Below are 15,955 nucleotides of genomic sequence, written 5' to 3'. Positions count from 1 at the left end.
CTGGAGTCAGCCTCGTCTGCAAGAGCAGCTGTATATAAAACACTGAAAGATAATGGAAAACGTGTATGGACTTGTGATCAGAATTTATCTGAGCCCAAATGTATTATTTAAGAGACAACTTCAATGAAATATAGATGAGGTACAAAGGGCCTCAAAACAGTGATGCTACTAACCTTTGTCAAATCCTGAGGAGTTCCCCTTCAGAAGTGCTCAATGTAACCACCTTCAACTTTGTTTCCAGGTGGACTGACAGAAGAACCAGTACTCCCTCACTCGCAGAACACAAAGTCAGTAAAGCAAATTGGAACTGTTAATTTCAGCCAGCTTGTAATTTTTGTGCATAATATCATCAGCATCAGCCATTAAAGAGGTTCCTAACTGAACTTGAAGGACCATATAATGACATATGGATGCAGGCAGCAATGGACCTTTTATTGATTTCTTACGGAGGAACATTGCCATATGGTCATACTTAAATGGATGTAGAATGTGGTGCGTACATGACTACACAGATAAACCTAGACAGTGTATTCAATAATACACTGCTTTCCAGGGCTTCAGATAATTCAAACTTCAGTCACCCAATGGTCAGCTATACGGTGAGATCTATGATGGTGTTCCTTTCCACAACATACAGACATCCTTAACAAGAGACCTGCACACTAAACACAGAGTATTGTGGTAAATTAAACCTGCTCTATAAAAAAATCATATTCCCAACCAATTTTACAGGTGAGCAGTTCAAACAAGGCAGCATAATAGTGGATCTAAACAGCGAGAACAAAACCCTTATGTTTTTAGAATACAGTCGAGCATCTGAGAGAATATTCTCCACTCATTTTATTCACATATGTGCGTTCCATACAGGGCAATATTTTCTCATAACAATGTCTGATGTCATATTTCACCGCTATATGCTGGAGCTAAACAAAACTGTCATCAAATAGAAAAAGAAAAATATGCAAAACGGGTGCAGCTGAATGCTCATTTCTCTGGATGTGTGACACATGCTGATGACTGGCAAATCTGCGGACAGTGGGAATGTAATGAAACGCAGTGAAGGAAAAATAAGCAGCCACTCATCCAATGCAATACCCTAACTATGCCACACCTCTTCAGGATAATATTTCTAAGACTTATCTCGCTCTGTACTTAAGTTGTCAACAGTAAAAAGAGGAGATGACATTCAAATCGTACAAAAACCTAATAAAACTTGTCTGATAAGAAACATGACGGAAAAAAAAAAACCATGGTCCTGAAATGATTTAAACTCACTGAGTGCTATTGTTTACTCCTGTAGAGCCTGATTTAAGTCGTCAGCAGCCTAGAATGTAAAGAACAAATCTCCCATGGTAACACAAATACTGTGGTCAATTCATTTTTAGGTAACCTAGTAAGTCCCTCTGCACCTCTGTGAGAGTGGAGGTACCTACAGAACCTCAGGAATTATGAAAATGAACAACAAAAAAAAAGAACAATGAACAACTGAAGCGATTTCCTGTTGTTTATAGAAAAACAAAGAATGTGGTAATAAGCTTTGAAGCTTGAGAGAACGAATGTCTGTCTTTTCATTAGCTTTTTTTTGTTTAGTTTTTTTCTTAATTTTAGATTTTGTTTTCCTCCTATTTTTGATTCAGTGCAATGCATGGAACAATACAAGGGTCCCCCAGGGTTGGTTTTCTTTGTGGATTTTCTCGGGAGCGACGGTAACGGGTATGTTGTCTTAGTCGTTTAAGTGGTGTCCATGGATTCCATGTTGGCGCTGGAGGAGTCCCTCTGGATGCTGTCAAAGATGGCGGCCAGCTCAGGGTTGGAGCTGATCTGAGACTGGAACTCGCTCATTAGGGGGCTCTTCTCGGCCTCTGGGATGGTTAGCAAGGCCACTACTGCCCGCATGGCAGATCGCTTGAGCTCGTCCTGCTTCTCAAACTCCTGCTTCACAGAGTTAGCTTTTACCTGAGAAAGAACATAATTAGAAATCAAAGGACTCTCACTTTTTGAACAATGAACTGGCATCACTATTTGATGACCTTTCCATTAGTCTGTGATTACTGAGAAAAAGAGGAACTGGTGAGTAAAAGGGGGAACAGGATTGGCAAATATTGCAAACTGAATTCAAACTTTCACCCACTATGGAAACCACAAATGTCTGAGCAAATGTGCTAACTGCTAGATGAAGCTAAATTCAGATTTTCTCTAACGTCATACAAAGAAACTGCACTATGTCTGATTTTGGTGTTTGCTGAATATTTTGCTTACCTTTGTGGTGCATGTTGCTCTAAGCGGCTCTACAAGTCTGTCCAACCTCTGTAACACTGCACTGGGACACAGACTAGATAATCTAGCCAGCATGAGGAACGTCAGCATCTGTAAACACATTAATAGAGCAAAAAGAGCTATAAACCTTTGTAATTCATGGGCCTATGCACATACTTTTAGTCCCACTACAAGTTCCTTGTAACTATCAAACACCCATGGCTTGCTAGGTAAATACTATATATGATAATTCCTATTAAAAGTGTAAAGGTAAACAAATGAAATGTATAAACTGCATATTTTCAAGCATAAAGCCCTCAATTGCATTAAAATAGTAGTTAATGCTCCCACTTCATTATGATGCAAGTACTCCTGGTAATAACTACATTTAAAATAGTTGGACCACATCTGTTGCATTATGCATTTATGCCTTTGATGACCGCACACTGAATCTCTGTTAATCAATTCACTCTTTCATCTTCTGTGGTCACTAAATGATCTGCATGGCAAAAAGCCTGTGTGTCATGAAAGATTCATGGGTTGAGTTTGAAGGCTTACCTTGATATCGTAATGGTCTTTAAGTCCGTCTTCAACATGGTTTAAGAACTCAAAGATGTCAAGTCTATCAAGGCAACTGTCTAATAGAGTGTACATGCATTCAAATGCAGCCTTCCGGATGTCCAGACCATCGTCCACTGTGTGTTTGAACGGACCCATCTCAACCTAGAAAGAGACAGGCTTCACTGAGCTCTGAGGTTTTAAAAAGACAGCAAAGTAAAAAACTGTGGACAAAGGGCAGGTTACCTCTCTGATTAAATCCTTGCGCACTTTGGTCTCATTGTATAAATGAGGGAGAACTGTATCCAACAGGTCTCGAATAAGAGAAGGTTTGTTATGAGCTGCAGAGTTGAAGGTTACTAAAGCCACTCTTCGTACATTGAGGTCTGGATCTTCCAATGTTTTCAAGAAATCACCTAGAAGTATTAAAAAACTAAAATTAATTAAAACCAGTTCTAAAATGTATTCCCCACAAAATTCAAAATGGTGAAAATATGAACTTGGAGTAAGATAAAAATATATATTTCCCAAAGGAGAAAACAAACTGATAACAGCTCTTGCCTATGCAGTTTTTAAGAAGGGGATCAATTGTCTGTGGGTGATCAGAAATTGTGAATTTAACAGCTGTGACTACAGAGCTCCTGGCATAAGATGATCCTGGAGAGAAAGAGAACACTTCAATCAAAACTCTGAGATTAATAAGAAACAATTTGTGATATCTAAATAATAAAACATTTTGATTTAAAGATCAATTTGATACAGAATTAATAGACAGAGTTTGACAATCACCTGATAAGAGATAGCCTTTTAGCCTGGGCAGAAGAGTCTCTGGGTCGATGAGTGTTAACTTTCCCAGACATTCAGCTACCACGTTCCTTGTGCCTTCTTCTGTACACTCGCAGTGTTTGAGCAACAGCGCCCACACATTTTCAACATACGGTTTAAGCCCTGCCACCGAGGCAGAGCTGATGATTTCCTTGAGAGAGTGCAACAGCAGGTACTGTCTCTTGGGTTGGCCAGAGATCTCTTGCAGGACAAAGGGCAGGTACTCCGGGAGGTTCCCTACGCTGATGCTGCCTAACGCATATGAAGCTGCTGATTTGACCTCTTCGCTGGCTGAAGAGAAGGCATCCAAGATGACTGTTTTTAGCTCAGGTTGACCGCTCAAATCAACGTGATGGCCGACCTCTCCGAGGGAAAGCAGTGCCAGCAATCGGATGGAGTCAGTGGAGCGCGAGTTCTTGACATCTTGAATGAACTGTCCCACCACTGCAGGGCCCTCTTTAGGACAAGCGCGGGTAAGAGCGGCCACACACTTTGCAATGGAGTAGTAGGATTGCTTATGGGTGAGCGCTGCACTCTGGGCATACACAGGACCTGTTAGCATACGTAGCAGGTCCATGTAGCCCAAGCTGGCAGTTCCCGTAGCTACAAGAGCCTGGAAGAATTCCAGCATGGCGCTAAGAGCGCCACCTTGCAGCAACGGTGAACGAACCAAAGCTATGAGTTCAGCCAAAATAGAGCCACTTATCTTAGACAGCGAGTCAGGGTGGACTCGTGCAAGCGTGGTGAGGAAGCTGATAGCCATCTGGGAGACATGCATATCGCTTTCATTGATAAGAGGTGGCAGCTCAGCCAGTACAGCGTCAATCATGGCCGGTGTTACACTATCGCTGTAGTTCTTGACCAGAATGTCCAGTGCAGCCAGTGTGCCTAGTTTCAACGCTCGTTGGTTCTTACGTAGGAAGGAGGCAAGAATCGGAACAGCCTCACCCAAGATGGGCCTTAGGTTGATCTTCAGCTGTGACCCTGCGATGAGTGTGAGAGCTTTGACGGTGGTCAGCCTTGTTATCTCATTCTTTAGTCGCTCTAGGAAGATGTGGAGAGTACCTGGTAGGTCTGCACCAAGGCTATCACCAAGGTTGCAGATAATTTGCCCCATACAAGAAATAGCTCGCTCTTTGACTTCCTGGTCAATATCTGCTGCCTTCAGCCTTTTAATGGTGCAAGCAAAAAGGTCAGAAATGTAGGGCGAGGCATCAAAAACATCTGTTTGATCCAGGGGCCTAATGACTTTGACCAACTGCTGGGTGACCAGCAATGCTTCAGAGGTGATCTTATAAAAGGGATCACCCACACAAGCAACTACAGGAGGCACTATAGCCTGAACATGGGGGTGGAAGACTTTAGGCTGATGGTTGCACAGGATCACATACAAGCAAGACAGGGCATCTATCTTCAGATTTGAAGAGCTTGACTTATCGTTGAGAGAAAATATGATTCCTAGATGGAATAAAATTCACAAAGTCACTCCAAATGCTAAAAAAGGAATTGCTGAGAAACTTAACGTAATGGCTACATGAAATTTCCAACCAAAAAATCTTTAACATTCCAAAGTTAACCTTTTATAAATATCACAAGTACAATGCTGATCAACCTTGTCAAGAATTAAGCATATGATCATGGAAGGAATGATTGTACTCTCTTTAACATTTTAGTAGCTTGCCTGCGGCACATACCTGGGATGAGAACAGGAATATGCTGTGTCAGGGCCCCTGGCAGCACGTTCACTAGTTCTGTCAGCATGTTGAAGCAGCACTGCCGTGTCTTAACACTTTTCTCCTTCATCTGTTTGTGCAGTGCTTTTACTATCATGGACACCTGAAAGGGCACACAAAATATCACCATTATATATAAACTTACATATTTAGAAAGTCCAAGAGTATGAAGCAATGTTGTTACTGTCTACAAATACTCTTCACAGTATATTGCAATGATACAAAGCATTGTATCTGTGTGTCTGTATAAACTAGCAGTACTAGATTAAAACAAGTATATCTTTCCCTACCTGACTTTGTAGCATTGTAAGAGGAGTTTCTCCCTGTTCCATGGCATCCGGGTCACAGAGCCAGCTCTGGGCAGGGCGTGTTTGCTTGAGTAAGGACAGGTAAGCATGGAAAACATCTGCCTTGACGTTTTCTTCCCGCTCTTTAAAGCGGGCAATGAGTGCTGGAGAAACAGTGCGGTAAAACTCCGGTAACATCTCATGTCGTGTGCTCACTACGGCGTCCAAGCACTTTGCTGCTGCTCTCCTCACTTTCCAACTCATGTCGTCATCGTCACTATACTCATCATCACTTCCTGTTTGGATCACATGAGTTAGATGACATCATAAATCACAGTCACTTATTTGAATAAGCCCATCTTTTGCAACTGCTACAAGCCATATTATTCACATTAGATGGCATGTTATGTATGTAGATGTGTCTGGGTACTTCAGTTCCAAGCTAGCAGCCCTGTTGAACATACAGGCCAACAAGTTTGTCCCCTGAACCCTCTGCTTCAACAACACTAAGAGCGTGGGCTTCTGAGAGGAAAACAAATGTACCCTCAAATCTGCTGCCAAACTGTACGTGCCTCCCAAGGCTGCTTACAAGCTAGTGCGCAGTCAGAACAATCAATTATTGAAAAGAAAACAACAAATAAGTATGAATATGATTTATGGATGAAAATAACAATCCAGTAGTGGCTGAGAATAAAAATCCTTGATGCCAGAAAAGATCAAGTAGACCAAAGGCATTCATGAAGGCAGTGGATATCGAACTCAAGCTTTTAGACATGGGCTTGTCATTATGGACTGCTCCTGCAACCTGCATTTCTATAACCACACTTCTACATGAAACACTTCAACACTGAGCACATCCAAACTCAGCAGTGCTTCAGAGCACTAACGGTAAAAAAAAAAAAAAAAAAAAAAAAAGCATTTTCATTCAGAGAATGCACAATCTCTGACACAGAAAGTGGCATGACATGCTCAGCACATGCATTTATGAGAGTCAAAAGGTGCCTGCTTGACAATTTCAAGGTAACAGAGGAATGGTGGCAAACATTTAAGCCTGTCTGGACATTACAGGACAATCAGTACCCCCCAACCCCAATCTCAGAGCCAATTTCATCAACTACGAAGGCTTCAGCATTATTTAAAGCTGCTGGACTGGACAAATCGCCATCGTCCATTCATTCCAATAAAAGCTAAATTCTGATGATCTGGCAAACAGTCTCTAAGGATTTTTTAATTTTGATTGACTGGACAAATCGCCACTGTCTCTCTGACTGCTGTTTTATCAAGATGCTGCTTTCAAATTCACTAATGGTTTTCCCTAGGGTTTTTATCATTGTTATGCCACCAGCAGAGGCTACCACACACCAGAACTAATGAACTGAGCTGGTAACTTACAGCTAAACAGACTTTTGGTTCAGGAGAGAGAATAAAGGAGAAATGAGCCCCGCCTTGTACCTTGATAATCTTCATCTACACCGTCGGCATCCATTGCATTCTCATCTTCATCCTCGTCATCATAGTTGTAGTTGGGGTCATAGGTCAGATACTTAAGACAGATGCTAATGACTGTTGGGACATGTGGGTAGACTTCCTTCGGACACCTGGAAATCATAGGCAATAAGAGGTTTTTTAATTACACAAAAGATCAGTTCACATCAAGTCATGCAAAAGTGAAAAACTTGGTTTATTATCAGATATATTTTCGTTGGTAATCTACTAGATACTAGGGATGTGCGTGATGACTAATTTGACTGTCATTTAAATGGACGTTTTTTATCCGACTAGTCGACTAGTCTAAAAGCAAGAAACCCCCAAAAGATGGTAAGAAAAAAAGAAAAACGTTGTGCGTGCACGTATATGTTAGCCTATATTTGAAATACTTAATCTATGAATCACACTGACAAATCCCTCAATGAATTCCGCTAAAAATAGGTCACAATTATGCCGTACTCTTTCTTGCCTCGCGTAATCATCATTTAATTTTAGGCGGTCGTTAAAAAGAGTGAACAAATTAACAAAAAGAAAGACAGGACCTAAGGCGATTAGGGTTTCCATCCAAAGTTGTGAATTTAACTTACGCGCAAAATTGGAATATCACAAAACATTTGCGAACAAGCACTGTTTCCATCCAACACATCAATGAGAACAAAATCGTCACTTCCTGTTAAACTGGCACTAAATATCAGTAAGAAAACTAGGAGAACTGAATATAATAATTTTCATATATGATAAATTACTTGCGCCTCAGAGCGAGCATACGAAACACAATAGATGATGTCATTGCTTTCGGAGGCAGATGCATTCTGCTGTTTGGGAACACAGTCATGTTAAGCCATTATACAGAAATACTTAGATGACAGACTTTGCTCAGGCATTTCAGAATGACCATAACGACATTTCAGATGCTGTGCACGAGATCATGCAGGCCACTGCTAGTCAAATTATCCCGCCTCATTGCGCAAAGTCAAATATTTTTTATATGCGCTTAGAGGAATTTATTCGCAAAATGCATTTCCATCTCCCATTATTCGCATTAATCCTTTTTCGCACAAGTAAAAAACCACCTCAAGTGAGCGTAAAAATGTTTTTGCGAATTAAGGGATTTTTATTCGAAATTTGGCATTTCCATCACTAGTTTCTCATTCGATACTTCAATATGCGAATTAAAACAGGGTGATGGAAACATATTCCTGCACTTGAAAAAATGAAGAGATAACGAAAAGCAAGCCAGCAGAATTTCGGAAAGCGCCTGGACATCACGCAGCACCACCGAAGTGGGTCTTCGAGGAACAGACGGCGCGGACGGGATCGCAGCAGCGGCGGGCTGTAATGATTGACATTAGCTGGCTTTGGCTAGTCTCTAAGCTAACGCCTATGTGCCTGTAATGAATATGATTATGCATCACTCCAGTTATTGTAAGCCAATTTGACATTACACAGTTCACACAACTAGACCCGCACATCCCTAATAGATACTACTACTTCTCACAAAAAAATAACAAAATAGTGTACTCATTACGAAATAACTCTAATAACTCATACATTATAATATCATGTGAATCAATTTAACATCATCTGGTATCAGCAGTTAGATGGAGATGTAGACTGACCTCCTTACGAAAGACTCAAATGCTTGTATGCAATACTCCCTCAGTTCATCGTCATCAACACTGCAGAACTTCACCACCAGCGGGATGATCTTCTCCAAGTACTCACCTGCAAGATAAAACCAACAAGTTGTCATTTACCATCATTACACCCACATCAGACAGATCTGCTGGGTTACAAAACTTAACATCAAACTGCAATAATTCATTGAGAAATATAAATGAGTTTGGAAAGCTGCAAGATAAAGGCCTTGCTGTGTTCAGCACAATCAAAGAAGCAATCTTAAGATGACAAAGACTTAATTAAAACAGTAGCACAAGAGATAGCTGCAAAACAACTTTGAGTGCGTTCCACTGAAATAATCTTACGCATCTTAATCGCAGCTGTCTTTGTTTCATCAAACGTAGGCGGTAATTGGCTGATGGGGGAATGGTGCACCACAGCAGCAAACCTAAATGACTTTTCACTTCATTTCATTTGTGTCAAATGGCCTGCCTCAGCAGCACACCAGTGGAACAATGTTGATGACAAGGTGACGGGTAATAATGACCGTACTGGAGATTGTTCCATCTCTTGTCACAAAATAACATTCTGGCAATTTGTTCGGTCAAATTCCAAGGAGAGTTGTCTTCAAGCTTATACCACCTACACAACTGTGTATAAACAGTCAAACTTTTGAATAATTGAGGACAACTTTAACGTGTTCTATTATTGTATCAGTTATTAAAAACTGTGGAAATGAGAAATCAATGAAATATCTTTGAATGATGTCAAAATCTTTCCTGTCAATGCAAAACTGGAGGGGCAAGATGGCACACACCGGCTTGAATAACTTCTACTGCTCTTCAACCTGAGCATTCATACAGTGAAATGTAATCAAGATTCAGTGCCAATGCTGGTGACCTCAGTTATGAGTGAAACATTTTCTATCATAAGAAAAGACCTTCCAGCCTTCAAGATCAAGCAAGCCATGGAGAACTGCACTAAAAAAGGCAATACTTAGAAGGGGAAGATATCATTACGCAAATGTATTTACTCTATGCATTCTGCAAAAAAAAAAAAACTATTGTAATAATTACACCATTTAAAGATCTTATTTGAGGACAGCATTGGTTTGCTTTAGCTCATTTCAGCGAAGGCTAAATTACAGCATCAGTGGTCAAACTAATAGCTGTATGAGAAGATCACAGTTGATGGCTTCAATAAGTGCACACTAAAATTGCTTTCAGCACTCAAAGAGTAACTGAGATGAGGTCTTGAACCCTGAAGACATTAAGTTAACTGAGGTCTGTAACAAAGGGGGAGCCTCACCGATTCTGTGGCCAGCTTGTCTGCTGATGGCAGCAATACACTGGATGTAAGTGCGCGTGGTTGACATAGATTCGTTGCGTGAGAGCTCGGATAGTAAGTGCTCGATGAGGTCCACAAAGACCAAGTTTCCACAGCTCATGACCAGATGTCCCAGGGCTATGATGGTCCTCTTTCTCACTGCCAGGCGAGGGCTTGTCAGTTGAGGCAGCAGACAGCTCAGAATGGAAGGATGGAAATTCACTAAGAGGCCACCTTGTCTGGATGAATAAACACAAACAATGTAAGAAAAATTTGTTGCAAAGACCACATAATGACCACAAATTTTGCCTCTTTATTAGACAGGAAATATGGAATACTAACATAATACTCTTACAATTCCTGAAGCATATAATGTACAGAGCAAATTTGCATTATAAAAAGGGCAGATTATATCCCACAATGCATTTTAACTGGTAGTTTAGGACCTTAGCAATGGCACGCTTGTGTATTCAATTTCCCAAGGAACACACAAGCAGAATAAAATGTCAGTTTATATTCCAAGTTGTATTTTAGCAGATAATATACTACCAGAATAAAAGCTTCTTTCTAATGCATGAATGTAAATATAAATGAAAAATAGATTTACAAGTATATTCTGCTCAGTGAACTGAGAGCTGTCACAGAGGGGAGATGCATGTGCACAAACACATCCAGAAATGAGCTGGCAGGAACCCATGTGCACTCAAAAGCACAATTGGTCTAAACAAAAGCAGCAGTCATCACATGGCTCATCTGACATACCTGCACAGCATGTCTGCCATGATGTCCAATGCTTCCAGCTGAACTGAGACGTCCTCCTGCTTGGCAATGGCACTTGTGAGGCGGCCTGTAATCTTTTTGCAAACACTGGCAGCAAGAGCAGAGCCTAAAGCATAGAGAAATTGACTTAGCAGGCAAGATGGTGAAGGAAAACAACTAAATATAGCCAAACATATGTGAATGAATTCTCTGTCCTTTTAGCACATGATTGAGAAAAAAAAAATCAGTTGTCCGTACACTCTGGAAACAATTGCATTAATAACATAACACAGAGAAAACATGTTGTTTTACCGCTGGATGCAGGCGGGAGCTCTCCAATCACCGTCTTGAGGCCGATGCTGGAAATATCTCGTAGCTGCTCCTTATCTGATAACATGTTTGTACACAATGTATCAACAATGGTTTCGACCTGGTACTCCTTTACTTTGCTGACAAGTGGGCCCAAACTGCAAGAAATAAGGACTTTTAGTACAACCTCTGAAATGCTTCCTATTTGTCTACTGCTTGGAGAAAACATCTACTTTTACTGCTACAAAATGGTTCATTGCAAGTTACTTTGTTTAGCATTAAAGTCAGTGTTAATCCATTCACGAAATGGCTTTATCTTCCATAAGGTTTAAAAAGAGTTGTTATAAGCGAACCTGTTTTTCATCAGACAAACAGAATGCAATGAAGAGAGATTACTGACTTATTCATGCAATCCCTTTAAAAATATCTAGGGAAAAAATAATCTTACAGGCTAATAACAGAGATAAATCAAAGTAAAAAAACAGCAATGCCTCTCACTAAATTACTGTGGCATGAATCAATTTCACATTAAAACATTTTCAGAGGACAAACTGAAGCCAATACATGAAGGACACGCTGTAAATATCCAACTAAGAGAAGCTTTCAAGTTCACGCAATCACAGAAAAAAATGACCAATGGCAAAATTCTTACCATTTTACAGCCAGATTCTGAACTTCTCCATTCTTGTCCTCCAGGAGTTTTAAGATCATTTTGACCACCTTCCGTTCACTATCATCATCCAGCTTTATCGAATCCTTCTGCAATTCGGACATCAAATCATTGGTGGCCATGAATCTGAGGAAATAAACAAAAACTTATTGTGAATGACTTGTCAGTTAATTTTATTATGAAGAAAAAGAAGTTTCTTCCACCAAAATTGAATAACTTCAATCCCTACCATCCAACAGCATCATAAAAAGACCCGTTTACATTATCCAACCAATTCCCAATAGCTAAAAATCAATTTCTTCCATTGAATATTCTGTTTCACTCATAAAAAACACCATTTTTCACAACAATGACTAGCAGTTGCAAGGGTATCCCAATGGTCCACACACACTGACACACTTAGAGGGTTTCATTTGACTTCAGCACTAACAGAATGGTTAATGTAAAGTCACCCACATGGCCATAAGGTGAGCGCAACCTGTATGGTGAGGCTGCTGGCATTATGTCAAAACAAATGGCCTAACTGAAGCATTTTCACCTTTTCATCTCACTTGTCATGGTTTGCTAAATTCATAATCCACTTTTAAGCTGAAACTGGAGTGGATTAAAACGAAATCTTGTTTTTGGGTGCCAACATCAAAGCCTCAGCACTGAACCTCATATGTGATACCCTATTATCACATATACATACCTTATTACATGCCATCACTCTCTATCTCTCACACAAACACAGACCTGAGTGCGTCTGCTTTGGCATATATTTGATGGCATAAAATCTCTTATTCCAGCAAGAGCCTAAGAAAGAATGAATAATGCACAAGACGCACACACTTCAACAGCAGAGTGAGAGAGGGAATGCCAGCAAACAACAACAGTGGAGACCTAGAACGGTGTGTAAGCAAAATGTTCCCAAGGGGTGAAATCATGTGAAATTCAGACAGAGCTGGAATGCGAACAGTGAATGGTTGACGGAGATGACAGGCAGGAAAGATTCTGGGAATGATACGATCACTGCATTAGAATTGATTTGAGAACTGTCAGAAATGTATAAAACTCACAAACCATTAACCTCCTGGTGGCCACTGCTGAATATACTGACATCATTAAAAGGGAATCCCCCAACAGCAAGAAGAGCATGATAGGCTAAAATACAAATCATAAATGCGTAGACCATTTAGACTACGAACTACAACTTCCTGATAATCATTATGCCTTTTAGCTGTTATCAACATATTTAAGTGCTTCTGGCCTTGACAGCATTTCTGACCAGGCAAGGATTCTCAGAACAAAGTCTACAAGGAACTGTCATTCAATCTCTGCTTACTGACAGTGCATTGTGATAAATATCTATTATTAAGAAACTAAAAAAAAAAAAATCTTCTTCAAATGTTATCATTTGAAATGAATCATTTAACAGTCTGACTTATAAAGGACAAGAGTCAACCATTGCATTTATGTCAATCTACACGTTAGCAAATACAAGTGATTAATAACAGGGGAATAAAAGAAGCAAATAAAAGCATGACATGTCAAACATGTCAGTACGTAAATTTAAAAATGACAGGAGGTTTTATGAAACACTGAATGCAGAGATCGTCATAAATATATATATATAATCCCTGAATTCAAGATCCACATTATAGATCATACATACTTCTCCAAAAAGTAGCGCGTGTAGTTTAATTCCATGTACATATCATGGGCGTGCACTTATGCTAACATTAGCCGAATTGTGAACCCGAGGGGAATGAATTACATCAAATATTACATATTGCACTGACTTACCAACTCTCTGCACATTCCGCGCATGGTTTGTTGTAAGTTAGTGTACTCGTCCCGAATAATATGACAGTTTGAGTGGCGTGCCATCAAAACGAAATGCTAAAGCTAATCGGCTAATACTAGCGGATAACTGGCTAACATCCATACTAAAACCCACACTTTTTGACAGCTTCAATCCTAGCAAGCAATGTCAAATTAGCAACTCAAATAGTCAATTATATCCATAAATGTATGACCCATGCACAATTTCAAACGACAAAAATAAAAAATAAAGACCCGCACTGTACGAGTTTGACATGCTAAGCTAAGCAGCTATCTAAACAACAGCCGCGCTATTCGCGGCCTAAAACTTTCTGCGATCGTTTCGTTATTTATTAAGACATTTAAACGCCATCACAAGCCCTAGAAATACACATGCATGCTCCTTAACACTCTATCTAGGCATCTGCATTACGACTGACCTGAAATCCTTGTCGCTGGATGTCATTTTCTCCAAAAGATTAGAGATGTGGTAAGAGGCACTCGCCATGTTTGCAGTCTGGAAAACCACTTGTGTGTGTGTTTAGGGCCAGAATGATTTAGTTCGCCTCTTTTTGGAGGTTTGAAGGGGTTGCTAAGTACAAGACGGATATCCAGAGTTTGTTGTGCAGGTCGGTGATCAGCAGCAGCTGTGCGGGGAAGAGCAGACGCTCATGCCTTGAGTTTGGATGGGTTTGAATGGAGGTGCTGCTCGCTTCTGCAGGAGGGAGGAGCTCAGAGTAGACAGGCGCTGCTGAGAAGACAGGGTGAGAATGGGGCTGTGTTTCAAAACATTGTGAGCTGCCTACTTGGATAGCATGAGAACTCCATCTTTTGGCCATCATGTTCGTGGTAATGACAGCTATAGGTGTTCTTATAAATATTATTTAATTGTACGCAAATCATTTAACACAACCCTTTATTGTTTTGTACTCAAAATTAATCATACATGTGCTGTTTTCTGTCCTAGAATTGTGTAGGTTAGTGGGTAAATATATAGATTAGAAAGTCAACAATTAATATTTACTTCTTGGCTTGTTTGCTTTGTTTGTGAGGGGTTGCAAGTTATATTATGGTACACACATATATATATTTTCAATTTTCTTTACCTTTACAGTATTTTATCTAACATTACAGTATCTTTAACAATTAATATGTGTTTCAACCAAACTTTGTATTTTCACATTAAAATATGGACTAAACCCAACCCATTTTTTTTTTTTGTTTACATTCTATTTTTAACCCAAAAGTTTTTTTTAGTCCAAATTTGACCCCCAAAGTTGGGTTGAAATAACCAGCATTTTTTAGAGTGTATATATATATATATATATGCCGGGATATATATATATATATATATATATATATATATATATATATATGTGCCGGGATCAAAACAATTTCAGTATTTTAACTTACATTATAGTATGTTTTTATTAAACATCCCTTTTTCCGTTTTTTTTTTTGTTTGTTTTTTTTGTTTTTTTTTGTTTTTTTACAATCAATATGTAAACTATTGAAATCAGATCCACCCTGACTATTTGGATCAGTAATGAGAGGTCACTTGATTACTAGGTACTCCAAAAAGCTTGCAAATGATAGCCTATATTGTCTATTACCTCTAGTGACACATCAAATTAATGGGAGTCTATGATTTCATTTCAATCACTGAAATGACCTGGTGCATACGAGAGAGAGGGAGAGAGAGAGAGAGAGAGAGAGAGAGAGAGAGAGAGAGAGCAATTATCCTTTACTCTGTACTCTCTAGGACAGGTTTGACTTCTGGACCGAGTGTTAGGTGCACCCTCTATGATACATTCATCCTGTCCTTCAATGTATCTTCATTCAGAGTCACAGTTCAAAGCCTACCTGGACCAAAAGAGGAATGCAGCACATCTCCCATTCTCTGCTCTGAAATGCTCTTAGTAAGATAGGAAGGAATAGATAGAGATGTTCATGCATTTGCCATATTTTTTGTCCCATGCAGTATTCTTCTTTCGACTTTATTTATTTATTTGTGTGTGTGCGTTGTATGCCTTTTAACATATAAATGATTTATTTATTTATTTTACAGTGATCCAAAAAATCTGAGATCACATCTGTTATTATTATACCAAAACAGAGAGATAAAGCAAATCTTATGCCTTTTTTATTCAAATAAAACTTTTATGCCTTAGACCTTTGGACCCTAATGTGAACACTTACAAGACATTCTTCAATTTCTTAGATTAGTGGTTCTTAGATTATAAGAGGCTGAATGTTATACAGAGATACAGTATGTGTTTTTCTGTGATGCATTTTCTCAGCATTGTCTGACCCACTCTCAA

The 15,955-nt window shown here is 39.5% G+C and overlaps 1 protein-coding gene across 1 annotated transcript; it reads right to left on the bottom strand.

The window, feature by feature from the left end:
* Positions 1 to 411: 411 nt before the first annotated feature.
* Positions 412 to 14,381, bottom strand: LOC109053617 (cullin-associated NEDD8-dissociated protein 1). Its single transcript, XM_042739598.1, has 15 exons — positions 14,075 to 14,381; positions 11,814 to 11,957; positions 11,165 to 11,319; positions 10,856 to 10,979; positions 10,076 to 10,332; positions 8,767 to 8,872; positions 7,112 to 7,257; positions 5,663 to 5,955; positions 5,334 to 5,475; positions 3,604 to 5,097; positions 3,376 to 3,471; positions 3,061 to 3,230; positions 2,815 to 2,979; positions 2,260 to 2,367; positions 412 to 1,956 (listed from the first exon to the last, which is right to left on the bottom strand). Exons 1-15 carry the CDS (start codon positions 14,140 to 14,142, stop codon positions 1,732 to 1,734), a joined length of 3,693 nt encoding a protein of 1,230 aa, XP_042595532.1. The 5' UTR covers positions 14,143 to 14,381; the 3' UTR covers positions 412 to 1,731.
* Between the last annotated feature and the right edge of the window lie 1,574 nt (positions 14,382 to 15,955).

The sequence above is a fragment of the Cyprinus carpio genome, chromosome A4 (assembly GCF_018340385.1).
Source record: "Cyprinus carpio isolate SPL01 chromosome A4, ASM1834038v1, whole genome shotgun sequence".
Lineage (NCBI taxonomy): Eukaryota > Metazoa > Chordata > Actinopteri > Cypriniformes > Cyprinidae > Cyprinus > Cyprinus carpio.
The sequence above is the reverse complement of the archived record's forward strand: the minus strand, read 5'-3'. Positions and strand labels throughout refer to the sequence as shown.

Excerpts from the sequence above, each read along its gene's own strand:
- LOC109053617 (XM_042739598.1), bottom strand. The coding sequence starts at position 14,142 with ATGGCGAGTGCCTCTTACCACATCTCTAATCTTTTGGAGAAAATGACA. Across the intron at positions 8,873-10,075 it reads ACAAGCTGGCCACAGAATCG|GTGAGTACTTGGAGAAGATC; the intron begins GTGAGGCTCCCC and ends TTTATCTTGCAG. Across the intron at positions 1,957-2,259 it reads GAGCAACATGCACCACAAAG|GTAAAAGCTAACTCTGTGAA; the intron begins GTAAGCAAAATA and ends GTTCTTTCTCAG.